General features: G+C 43.3%; 1 protein-coding gene across 5 annotated transcripts in view; it reads left to right on the top strand.

Annotated features, from left to right (window-relative positions):
* The window catches only part of NINL (ninein like), a 237,945-nt gene that overhangs the window by 149,537 nt on the left and 75,673 nt on the right, over positions 1 to 12,735 (top strand). For all 5 annotated transcript variants that reach the window (XM_090285956.1, XM_090285957.1, XM_090285959.1 and 2 more), the window contains 3 exons: positions 902 to 1,076; positions 3,307 to 3,417; positions 4,012 to 4,092. In XM_090285956.1, the coding sequence (XP_090142082.1) occupies positions 902 to 1,076; positions 3,307 to 3,417; positions 4,012 to 4,092 (367 nt within the window). The remainder of the gene's footprint in view (positions 1 to 901; positions 1,077 to 3,306; positions 3,418 to 4,011; positions 4,093 to 12,735) is intronic.

The raw sequence follows: 12,735 nt of genomic DNA, 5'->3' as shown, positions 1-12,735 counted from the left end.
CTGTCGTTCCCCGGCTTTACACAATAGGACGTTAGGGTTTCCACAGGGTGAAACTATTACTAAAAAAACCAGGAACTGAGCCCTGACTAGTGTGGTTCAGTTGGTTGGCGGTCATCCTGCGAAGTGAAAGGTTACTTGTTCAATTCCTGATCAGGGCTCATGTCTAAGTTGTGGGTTCCATTCTCAATTGGGGTGCATACAAGAGGCAACCAACTGATGTTTCTCTCCCTCTCTTTTTTTCCCTCCTTTTCCCTCTCTCTTAAAAAATGAGTCAAGAGCTGAAAGAATCTTGAAAGAAGCCAACAGTGCAATTACTAGCACATTTTCCCCTCTTTCTCAATGCCTCCTCCAATCTCCAAACGGCCCTTTTAACAAGATGTTGTCATCAGCCTCATCACGTGTTTGAAAACCTTGGCATCTCACTGAGCATGTACAGGACCCATTCTAACCATCCTGGTTGGTGCCACTGAGACCTTAGGTTGCTGCCTCTTGAGGACCCAGGAGAAGTGAGGGGTCCACCAGGGTCTCCTTAAACTCTGAAGCAGCCTGGTTTTCACATGGCCTTCCTCTCTGTGCAGCACTGCCAGCCCAGAAGAAAACTCCTTTTTAAACAATTGTGTTTCATCCCTGAGGAGGGGCATGACATTCCTGCCCCAGGGACAGGATGTCAAGGAGGGCCCCTGGCCTCACAACACATGCAGTTTAGCTGAGGAACAGTGACCCCATCTGTCAAGCAAGAACTATTCAATCTAAGATGGTGTGACAACTGCTCTATGCAGGGGGATTCCAGAAAAGGAAGAGGTCTTGTTGGCTGAAAAGGTATCCCTGGAGAGGCAGAGCCAAGTGGGCCTGAACAGCACCCTTGGAAGCCCATTGTGACATGCTGTTGTGTGTCTTACAGACACCTGGAGCAGGAGTACAGAGAAAGGCTGAGTCTCCTGCAGTCCGAGGTGGAGATGGAGCGCAAGCTATTCTGGGAACAGGCTTGCAGGCAGAGGGCTATGCTGGAGAAGGACCTGGAGTGCCTACAGGCTGAGGAGGCCAGCCTCCAAAAGAAGCTGACCCTGGCCCTAAAGGTAGGGAGGGAAGTGTAATGGAGGAGGGGAGAGGTGCCTCCCCAGGGTACCCCACCCAGAAAAGAAAATATGGAAATGAGGTTACCTGAAGGATCCTCTTCTCACACTCCACATTTTCCTAGTCAAGGATTCAACACTTCCTGTTATCGTTAAGGAATTTACATTTCTGTGGTAGGGAAATCCCCAGCATTTCAAACTAAGTAATATTCGCTGCAGCCATGGAGATAGCACACTTCTCAGCCAGAGCAGAAAGGGTCCTGGCTTCTCCAGGACCAAAATTGCCCCTGCATGCTCTCCAGTTGTGGGAGCAGCAGGACAGGTGAGGAGCCACAGGCCTCTTGCCCTGTGCTCTGGGTCTGTGGACCAAGGTTAGGAAGGGTCAGCAGAGGGTGCCCCTGGAGGCCAGAGCACCTGTGGGGTTGTAACCAAGCAAACCTGGGGCTCAGCCACGTGGCACCTTGATATATGTATGACCCAACAATTAATCTTGAAGGAAACAGGTTTTTATTAACAGGGTTCCAAACTCTAGGGGTCTGAGAGCATCCCTACTCAGAGCCCTCCTCTTTTCATGAGATCCAAAAGGCTATAAGCCAAAACCATGCCCAGAAGTTACCCATATCTTTATCTGTGCTTAAGTCAGCTATGCAAACAATCCTCCCTGGAATGTGCACTTACAGGTTTCAGAGTCGACATCCTCTCACAGCAGCTCTATCCTTCAGTATCTGGGGCACATTGTTCTCAGCCTCCATGTAATAGTCCAGGAAAACATGTGCTGTGTTACCCTGGATCATGGTGGAGTCCAGGGAGCACACATCTCAAGAGAGTGGCTTCCTCATGAGTCCTTCAGAGAAGCAGAAGTCTGCAGCTCAACGTTCCTGATCACAGTTCAGTTTCAAGCATCTCCCACAAATCCATGCTTCGTTAGGCAGGTTCCCATGCAGCTCCATCAGCTTTGCCACCATCTTCTCCTTCTTACTCCAGACCTCATGGCGTGCTCTTACTCCAAACTGCGTGGCTTCCCCCTTATACACCAGACCCCATAGCTGACTCCTGTCTACATACTTTCAGACCACATGGCTTCTTCTTTCTCTTTCAGCCCACTCTTACTTTAAATGCTTGGCCTGGAACTTCCTAAGTGACCTCATATCTGGCCACTCCTATGATGTGATGTTTTTGCCAGTTCCCCTGTATCTTATTTTGGCTGCCATCTTTAGTCAGGGCAAGAGTTCCCAGCAATTTCTTCCAGGGTGGGCATCTGCCTCCTGCCTCTCACAGAGGCCCTGTATAATAAGCTCCCTGGCTATGTCACAAGTCCCTGAAAGCTCTCAGTCTCCTACACCTTTGCCCTGGGTGGCAGACCTACCTCTTCCTTCAAGAAAGGCATGGCTATTAACTTGCCATTGTTATGCAAAGTATCTTAAAAGCCATATCATTCACTACCTCCTTCCCCCAATCAAGGGCTATAGGGGTTTTCTCCTATATTCAGGGGATCCTCTCTCTGTATCCTGTTATAGGTTCTACAGACCTAAAGCCCACATGCTGCTGCTGGGTGCAGCCTGGGGCAGATGTGGTTTCTGGTCTTTGGTGAGTACCTTTTGACCCACACCCATCCTGCATTTGGGTACAGCGAGATGTTCCCTGGGGTCTCCTGTGCTCCTGCCTTCCTCTTCCTCTCCTAATTCAGAGCATGTGGATTCTTTCCTCACCTGCCTGCTTCCCTCAATCTCTGTCTCCTTGAGGGAAAGCCAGGTACCCCAGGAGTATCTTGACAGCAGCACGCACAGGGCCTACCTGCCCTGTCTGCCTGGGCTCTCCACAACACTGTGTCCTCACCTCTCTTCTTACTGGTTTCCCTGTGGACAGCTGAGCTGTAGTGGTGCAGTTTCAAATCCCTCATTTAGAAAATGGCTCAGATGGGCTCGCCACTAGCCTTTTCTTGTGGTACTCATGACCTTCTTAGCACTTGGATTGGGAGAAACAGAGGCAATGGGAAAAGCAAGGAGTATTGGTGAGGGCTTCGTGGGGTCTGTCCCTGCGCTGCTCTGGATTGGCCCCTGGAACAACCTTCTCTGCACAGTGTCAAGTCAGTGTGTACCAGACACCATGAGGTTTCTTCCCTGATTATGAGTGCTACTGGGAATAAGCCTTTCACTTAAAGAGGAGATAGACCTGCTGACAGCTCCCTCCTCCACTCTCAAAGCTTGGCAAACCTCTGACTTGTGTCTTATAGGAAAACAGTCGATTACAGAAGGACATTATTGAAGTTGTGGAAAAACTTTCGGAATCAGAGAAGCTGGTCCTGAAACTGCAGAATGATCTGGAGTTTGTGTTGAAAGACAAGGCAAGTCCTTTTGCTGATTCTTAGTCTTTAGAGAGTATCTGGGTAAAAAGTATCAGGATCTTGAAAAAGAATACTTAGGTGGCTGGATTTATTTTTTTTTTCTGTTAAACTTTTAGAATGGAGAGAAAATTAGCAAGGTGACTTTCCCTCTATTTTCCTCCCCTTCAGGCCAGTGTCAATATGCCCTGGTGACAACTTGCACATTGGCCTTTTAATGACAAGACCAGGGCCAGCTGGCACCATCAACCTCAGCAACAGGTTGTCAATGGTGAGATGCATGGAGGAGAGGTTAGAGTTCGGTGACCACCATTAAGTCCCCCTTACCTGGCTCTGTCTATCACCTGGGGAGGAGGTGGAGAGAGAAGTTGCTGCATTGGGAAAGGGTCCAGACAGGGGGTGTCCCAGTGGGCCAAGGCAGGAACATACTGCTGCCCTGAAACTTTTTAAACAAGGGGAGGGAAGAAGGAGGAAGGGACTAGAGGGCTATACTTGGAGATGCTGAACCTTGTATAAAGAGTATGAGGAAGTGACCATATGCATTCTACCTGGCCTGAGAACCTGTCTATAATTTTCCTTTGCTGGTATGACCTTCAGCTAGAGCCACAGAGCACAGAACTCTTGGCCCAGGAGAAGCGATTTGAGGATGTCCTGAAGGAGTATGAGCTTAAGTGCAAGGTAGGTGCCCCACCTAGTCCCTTTACTATCCTGAGCCTTAGGATTTTCTTTGTCTTTCACTAGGCCATCACTTTGTCTTTGGTGCAGGGGGCCCTCACACACTCCTGTCCTGCACCCCCTAGCCCAGTGGTGGTTCTTTCTAAGAGCTTGGCCCTCCACAGACCTCTTCTCCTAGAAGGCTGTAGTACCATCTTCAGGCCACTCCTACAAAGAACGGGGTGCTGGAAACCATGAGACAGGCTGGCCCTGCAAGTCGTCAGGGTATGTCTGGCTCTGACCTGGGTGGTGGTATGCAGGCTTCGTCCCTCTCCCTCCCGCCTAGGAGTGACCTGGCATTCTTGGCGTGCTACTCCTGGCCTCCACCTGAAGGGTGGTACAGTGTGGGGTGGCATCGTCACCAGACAGGGACCAACCAGGATCACATCTGCCTCAGGCCAGCCTGTAGTATGTGGGTTCTTGACTTTGTATAGGAAAGATTTCACAGCACGAGTCCAGGCAGTTTTGAGAGTATGTTTATTAAAGCTGGAGACAGTGAATTAAAGGAAAGACTTAGGGTATAAGAAATAACAGGAGAGAGCCTAGGTGGTGCTCTGCTTTGGCTCCCTCAAAACATTACAGGAAAGAAGTGAGCCAAGGCTGGGCTGCTTTTAGGTCACTTGGGAAATCAGGGAAAAAGGGAACCTTGGAGGCAGGATCAGGGAGTAAGCCCAGGATAATCTGCTGCTGCTTATTGCTCCTCTAGCTGTCAGTCTCATGAGAACACTTAGAGTTTAGGAGGAAGTAAAAAGTTCATGCCCAAGAAGGGGTATTGGGCATGCTCTAGAGCGAGCCTGCACCCAGTCTTTTTCTTGAGGTTTTTATCTCTCTTCTGCAGGTGAGAATCTTAGGGGAGGGTTTCAGCAGAATATTCATTAGCTGTCTAGGTGTGTTTTTAATACTTTGAAGCATCAAAATGAGTATATGAGGGAGTTTGGAATTACTCTGGTCTGCTTATTATTTTATTTTTATCTTGCATCTGTCTGGCTTTAATAAGGGCTTTATTATTTGTTCCCCTGACTTCATCGGTCCTTAGGTTTAGCTAGCAAAAGTGGAATTAATTGAGTCTCTGTTCTCTATTTCCAAGACCAGGGTGACTTAAGCTATGTATTCCCTCGTTAGGGAGGAAAGGTATGAACCATTTTCTCTCAAATATTCTTGGTTAGGGAAGATAAGGTCTTGTGATTCACTAGTTGACTGTATGTAAGTTGTACAAATTGTTTAATTTTCTTGTCTCAACTTCCCTATTCCACTTGCCCAGGAATTGTCCTAGCTTTTTACTATCCTGTCACAACAAGAGCATCCTTCTCCAAGCATAGCAGATAGAGCCTCTTATCTGGGCCTGCATTTGGCTGACAGAGTCTTCCAAGCCTTATGTTCTATTAGGAGGTAGAATATGACTTGCTTGCTCAGCATCTATGTTTGGCTCAACATGGGCTAGCCAAAGTCATTAGATCAGCACCAATTCTGAAGGCCCCTCTGTGTTTCTAGGCAGCATGTAAGGCTTCATCGTGTATATTCTCTTGTTGAGAATTTAGATTTTCTGGGCTAAAACTACCATTGTTGATCCATTCAATTGAAGACACCACAGTGCAGAGCAGGGTAGAGATGGTGAACAATGTCAGTGGTGCTGATCCCATTACACTCTTAAAATGATCAAGGACCCCAACAGATAAAACACTATTGTTAGATATTAAGGGTCTATTATCAGTTCACTTCTTAATGGTTTCCCTCCGAATTAAAGTAAGAGCACACTTCTGACCAAGATGGAGGTTTAGACTGACATGCTTTGTCTCCCTTCACAATAACAAGGACTACAACTACCACAAAACCAGAAATAACCAGAAGTTACAGAAAATAAAGCTACATGGAAGTCCAACGTATGAAGTTATAAACAAGTGGTGCTCATCCAGACGGGTAGGAGGGGCGAAGCTGGGGAGGAGAGGTCAAGCTGTACTGGCGGTGGCAGCTGCAGCAACGGGTGGTGGGACTGCGATAAGCACAGACACCCGTATTTAAGGGGAGGCGAGAAGCATCAGGGGAGTACCCTCAGCTGTAGTCCAGACCCGTCAGCTCACCATTCCAACACTGAGGAAGGCAGACCCCCATTGCCTCGGACTGTGATGCCAGAGTGTGTGGGGATGGAAGAGGAGGCTCCCGGTCTCTCAGTGGAGAGTAACTGCAGGAATCCATCTTGGACCCCCGCCCCCACACAAAGTGCCACAGTGTGGTGAGAAGGGTTGCCCGGTAGTGACAAGTACACAGGGCTCCGCCCCTGATAGCATAGGAGGTGTTACAGCCCCGCCCAAGAAGGAAAGATAAACAAAAACAGTCAGGATGGCAGGAATCGTGATTGAAATACCAATCACGCAGCTGACCAAAAAGCAAATACGTGAATTAACTGATAAACAAATAGATAATCTTTCTGAGGCTCAGTGCAGAGCTATAGTCATAAGGCAGCTTACAGAATTTACAAAAGATATTGAACAAGACGGGGAAGGAATGAAGGCTAGTCCTGCTGAAATGAACAAAAACACATACGACACAAGTGGTGAGGAAATGAAAACCAGGGATCAAATCATCAAATCGGAACATAGGGAAGGAACAAACAGTCAACAACTGCAGAAAGAGGAAACAAAAAGTGAGGAATATGAGGAGAGGCTCAGAAACCTCTGAGACAGCTATAAGCGAATGACCATACGAATTATAGGGTTGCCAGAAGGTGAAGAAGAAGAACTAGAAATGGAAAAATTATGTGAAAAAATAATGAAGCAGAACTTCCCTAACTTGGGGAAGGAAATAAACTTACAGGTCCAGGAAGCACAGAGAGTTCCAAATAAACTGGACCCAGGGAGAACCACACCAAGACACATTATAATCAAATTGTCAAAAATTAAAGATAAAGAGAGAATCTTAAAAGCAGCAAGAGAGAAGAAAAGAATGTTGTACAAAGGGGTCCCAATTAGACTATCAGCTGATTTCTCAAAGGAGACTCTGCAGGCAAGAGGAGACTGGCAAAAAATATTCAAAGTAGTGAAAATCAAAAACCTACAACCACGATTACTCTATCCAGCGAAGCTGTCATTCAGAATAGAAGGGCAGAGAAAGTGCTTCCAGGACAAAGTAAAACTGAAGGAGTTCATTAGATCCAAACCACTGTTATATGAGATGTTAAAGGGACTTGTTTAGGAGAAGGAGGATCAAAACTATGAACATTAAAATGAAAAACTATCACAACAACCAACAACAGAAGCTAGGGAATCGAAACACAGGCAAACTAAGTAGGCAACGAGAATGGAAAAAGAATTATAGGTATGGGGAACATATTGGGGGGAGGTCAGCGGAGAGGGGGAAGGGGGAAGGGGGAAGGGGGAAAAGGGAGGTAGATGATGCAGGAAATAAGAAGCATAGCAGGAGGGAATGGAGTAGACAGGAAGATGTTGAGAAGAACTATATGCACAACTAATGGGCATGGACTAAGGTGGGGGACAACTGGAGGGAGGTGGGGTCACTGGGTGGAGGGGAGCAGAGGGAAAAGAAATTGGAACAATCGTAACAGCATAATCAGTAAAACATTTTTTAAAAAATTAAAAATTAAAAAATTTAAAAGAAAAAGTAAGAGCAGACTTTTGTTCTATTGCACATTGCTTTGGCAATAATAGAATGTAAAGCTGAGCCCATGCTGCCTGGAGTGTGACATGATCTGCTGCTTCCTGCCCTGTGTTCTCTCCTTCACTCCAAACCCTGAATCCTGGGTGCCCTTTTGAAATTCCAGTGTGTGGTCAGCTGTATGACCTTCCTCCTGAACCAGATTGCTGTGGGACTGGCGAGTTGTGGGCTGTCATGCAGGTGGGATGTGCCACACAACTTTCTGCTGTTTTCTCCCTTTCTTTAAGCTTGTTGCAAAGTCTTAGAACCTATAACTAACCATTAATTCATATGTAACTTTAGTGTAGTGATTTTTCAGCCTTTTTCATCTCATGGTACACTTAAACTACTGAAATTCTGCAGCACATGGAAAACTATATATTTTGCTGATTTGACAAAAAATAGATATAATTTTAATCGATTCATACCAGATGGCTATTGTTCTGTTTGCTGTTGTCATTTTTTAAAAATTTGACAGTCTAAGGGAAAAGGGGTAAGTGCTCCTGACTCAATAGTCAGGTATTGCATGTTTTAAAAATTCTTGCAGCACACCAGTTGAAAGTCACTGGTTTAGTGCACTGGATTTTTCAAACAAGTACAAATTCTTTTTTTAACACTACTCTATTATTTAGGTAACTGCTACTCATTTCATCTTTGGCTCTTCAAATTTTACGTTTTGAAACATCAGCAGAAATATTTTATATTTTTATGCTGCTCTATTTATTAGAAATTTTTTTTCTCTATTTTTGGGTTTTTTTTGGCTATTTCAAACTAACATTTAGAGCATTAAAAAAACCTTTTTTTCTTTTTTAATGAAAGGCTTTTCAAAACCTTTAACAGAAAAGTTAAAATATTATGACAAAATATCTCTCATATCTTTCATATCAGTAAACATAAATAAATCCATATATTTCTTTCTTATTTTTTAGTTCCTTGACTAGACCCTTCTCCTTCTTTCCCTCATTCTCCTCCTCCCCCCTCACCTCTGGTCACTGTTGGTCTGTTCCTTGTTTCCATGCCTCTGGTTCTATATTTTGCTTGTTTGTTTTGTTCATTAGGTTCCTCTATTGAGTGAGATCATATGGTATTTTTCTCTCTTTGCCTGGCTTATTTCACTAAGCATAATACTCTCCAGTTTCATCCATGTTGTCGCAAAAGGTAGGAGCTCCTTCATGTAAATGTACCACAGTTTTTTGATCCACTCATCCACTGATCGGCACTTAGGCTGTTTCCAGCATTGGCTGTTGTAAATAGCACTTCTATGAACGTAGGGATGCATACTTTCTTCTGAATTGGTGTCTCAGGATTCTTCAGGTATAATCCTAACAATGTAATCACAGGTTCAAAAGGCAGTTCAATTTTTAGTTTTTTGAGGAAATTCCATATTGTTTTCCACAGCGGCTGCACCAGTCTGCATTCCCACCAACAGTGCACTAGGGTTCCCCTTTCTCCACATTCTCACCAACACTTGTTGTTTGTTGATTATGGCCATTCTGACTGGTGTGAGGTAATATCTTGTGGGAGACTGGTATGTATGGTACAAACGGCTGTAGCTGCTGAGTGGAGCCTGGACCTGAAGTACGGACCTGTAAGACTTAACCAGCTGGCAAAATGCCCCACACACCATGCTGCCAGTCCCACACTCCGAGGGGGGTTTAGAAGTAGCATAGAAATGCAATGTACTCTTGGAAGCTGATGAAGCCTGCTTGCTCTGTGTAGCCCCAAATTCTTATCAGTAGAGTGTGAAAACAAAATGTTTAAGTAAAAAGAGGCTTTTGGAGTTCTATGATGTGCTTTGGCGCCTCACAGTCTTGCTACCTGTCTCCCTATGTTGATTTATGCTTTCCCTTTGTTCTTACTTTAAACCATTTGGTGGAGGTCTGCATGCTTACCCCGTGCATTTCTGAATGTAATAAACTCAATAAAAACCCTGAACGAGAAAGGAGTGATCAGTGATCTCCTATGAGAGACACTCACCCTTCTCTTTCCTCAGACATTTCGTTTCTGAGTCAGTTCTTTCATCTGCACCAAGGGAGTTGTGGGACAGGGGACCTCTCAGTATCTCATTGTGGTTTTTATTTGCAATTCTCTGAGGGCTAGTGATGTTGAGCATTCTTTCATGTGTCAATGGACCTTCTGTGTATCTTCCTTGGAGAAGTGTTCATTCAGTTCCTTTGCCCATTTTTTAATTGGGCTGTCTGTCTTCTTGGTGGTGAGATGTATAAGTTCTTTACATATTTTGGAGATCAATCTTTTCTCTGAGGTATCATTGGCAAATATGTTTTCCCATATGGTTGGTTTCCTTTTCATCTTGTTATTTTTTTTTTGCTGAGCAGAAACTCTTTAGTTTGATGTAGTCCCATTTGTTTATTCTTTCCTTTGTTTCCCTTGCCTTAGGAGATGTATCGGTGAAAATATTGATGCGTGGGATATCTGAAATTTTACTGCCTGATTCCGCTAGGATTTTTATGGTGTCATGGCTTACATTTAAGTCTGTTATCCATCTCGAGTTTATTCTGGTGTGTGGTGTAAGTTGGTGGTCTAGTTTCATTTTTATGCATGTCCCTGTCCAGTTCTCCCAACACCATTTGTTGAAGAGGCTCTTCTCACTCCATTTGATGTTCCTTCTCTCTTTGTCAAATATTAGTTGACCATATAGACCTTGGTTCATCTGAGCTCTCTATTCTGTTCCATTGATTTATATGTCTGTTCTTATGCCAGTACCAAACTGTCTTGATCACAGTGGCTTTGTAGTATAGTTTGATGTCTGGTATTGTGATTGCTCCTGTTTTGTTCTTCTGTCTCAAGATTTCTTTGGCTATTTGGGGTCTTTTTTTGATCCATATAAATTTTTGAAGTATTTGTTCTATGTCTGTGAAATATGTCATTGGTATTTTAATAGGGATTGCATTGAATCTGTAAATTACTTTGGGTAGTATGGACATTTTAATGATGTTGATTCTTCCCATCCATGAACATGGTATTTGCTTCCATTTATTTGTATCTCCCTTAATTTCTTTCTTCAGCGTTATGTAGTTTTCCGAGTACAGGTCTTTTATCTCTTTGGTTAAGTTTATTCCTAGGTACTTTATTTTTCTTGTTGCTATAGTAAATGGGATTTTTTTTTTTAGTTTCTATCCCTGATATTTTATTGGTGTACAGAAATGCCTTCGATTTCTGCATATTGATTTTGTACCCTGTTATTTTGCCAAATTCACTTATTGTGTCAAGTAGTTTTTTATTGGAGTCTATAGGGTTTCTATGTACACTATCATGTCATGTGCATATAATGACAGTTTTATTTCCTCTTATCCAATTTGGATGCTTTTTATTTCTTTTTCTTGTCTGATTGCTGTGACTAGAACTTCCAACACTATGTTAAATAGGAGTGGAGAGAGTGGACATCCTTGTCTTGTTCCTGATCTCAGGGGGAATGCTTTCAGTTTTTGTCCATTGAGTATGATGTTGGCTTCAGGTTTCTCGTATATAGCCTTAATTATGTAGAGATATGACCTCTCTATTCCCATTTTGCTGAGTGTTTTCATCATAAATGGGTGTTGTACTTTATCAAATGCTTTTTCTGCATCTATTGGTATGATCATGTTATTTTTGTCTTTCATTTTGTTTAGGTGGTATATTATATTTATTGATTTGCAAATATTAAATCATCCTTGCATCCCTGGAATGAATCCCACTTGATCGTGGTGTATCATCTTTTTTATGTGTTTCTGGATCCTGTTTGCTAATATTTTATTGAGGATTTTGGCATCTATGTTCATCAGTAATATTGGCCTGTAGTTTTCCTTCTTTATTGTGTCTTGACCTGGTTTTGAAAATAGGATAATACTGGCTTCATAGAAAGAGTTTGGGAGTTTTCCCTCTTCTTGAAAATTTTGGAATAGTTTCAGAAGGGTGGGTGTTTGTTCTTCCCTAAATGTTTTGTAAAATTTGCCTGTGAAGGCATCCGGTCCAGGGCTTTTGTGTGCCAGGAGTTTTTTGATTACTGCTTCAATTTCACTCTTTGTTATCAGACTGTTCAGGGTTTCTGCTTTTTCTTGATTCTGTTTTGGAAGATTATATGTTTCCAGAAATTTGTCAATTTCTTCTAGGTTGTCAAGTTTCTTGCCATTCAGTTGTTTGTAGTAATTTCTTACAACCCTTTATATTTCTGTGTTATTGGTCGTGATTTCTCCTTTTTCATTTCAGATTTTGTTAATTTGGGTTCTCTCTCTTTTTTTTCCTGATGAGCCTGGCTAAAGGCTTGTCAATTTTGTTTATCTTTTCAAGGAATCAGCTTCTGGTATATTGATTTTTTGAATGCTTTGTTGAGTCTCTATGTCATTTAATTCCACTCTGATTTTGATTATTTCCTTCCTCTACTCGTTGCTGGCTTTGTTGTTGTTGTTCTAGTTCTTGTTGCAGTGGGGTTAGATTTTTTCCCCATTTTTTTTCCATTTTTTAAAATATGCTTTATTGATTATGCTGTTACAGTTCTCCCAATATCTTTTCCCTCTGCTCCCCTCCACCCAGTGACCCCCTCCCTCCAGTTGTCCCCCCGCCTTAGCCCATGCCCATTGGTTATTCATATAGTTCTTCTCAACATCTTCCTATCTACTCCACTCCCTCCTACTATGCTTCTTAATTCCTGTACCATCTCCCTCCCTTCCCATTTTTCCCCCTCCCCACTGAACTCCCCCCAAAATGTTCCCTGTACCTATAATTCTTTTCCCACTCTCGTTGCCTACTTAGTTTGCTTTTGTTTCAATTACCTAGCTTCTGTTGTTGGTTGTTGTGATACAGTTTTCATTTTAATGTTCATCGTTTTGATCCTCTTTCTCCTAAACAAGTCCCTTTAACATCTCATATAACAGTGGTTTGGATCTGATGAACTCCTTCAGTTTTACTTTGTCCTGGAAGCACTTTCTCTGCCCTTCTATTCTGAATGACAGCTCGCTGGAT

The sequence above is a fragment of the Furipterus horrens genome, unplaced genomic scaffold, assembly GCF_987537825.1.
Source record: "Furipterus horrens unplaced genomic scaffold, mFurHor1.1.pri manual_scaffold_8, whole genome shotgun sequence".
In the NCBI taxonomy this organism is placed as follows: domain Eukaryota; kingdom Metazoa; phylum Chordata; class Mammalia; order Chiroptera; family Furipteridae; genus Furipterus; species Furipterus horrens.
This window is presented reverse-complemented; position numbering and strand designations above follow the sequence as displayed.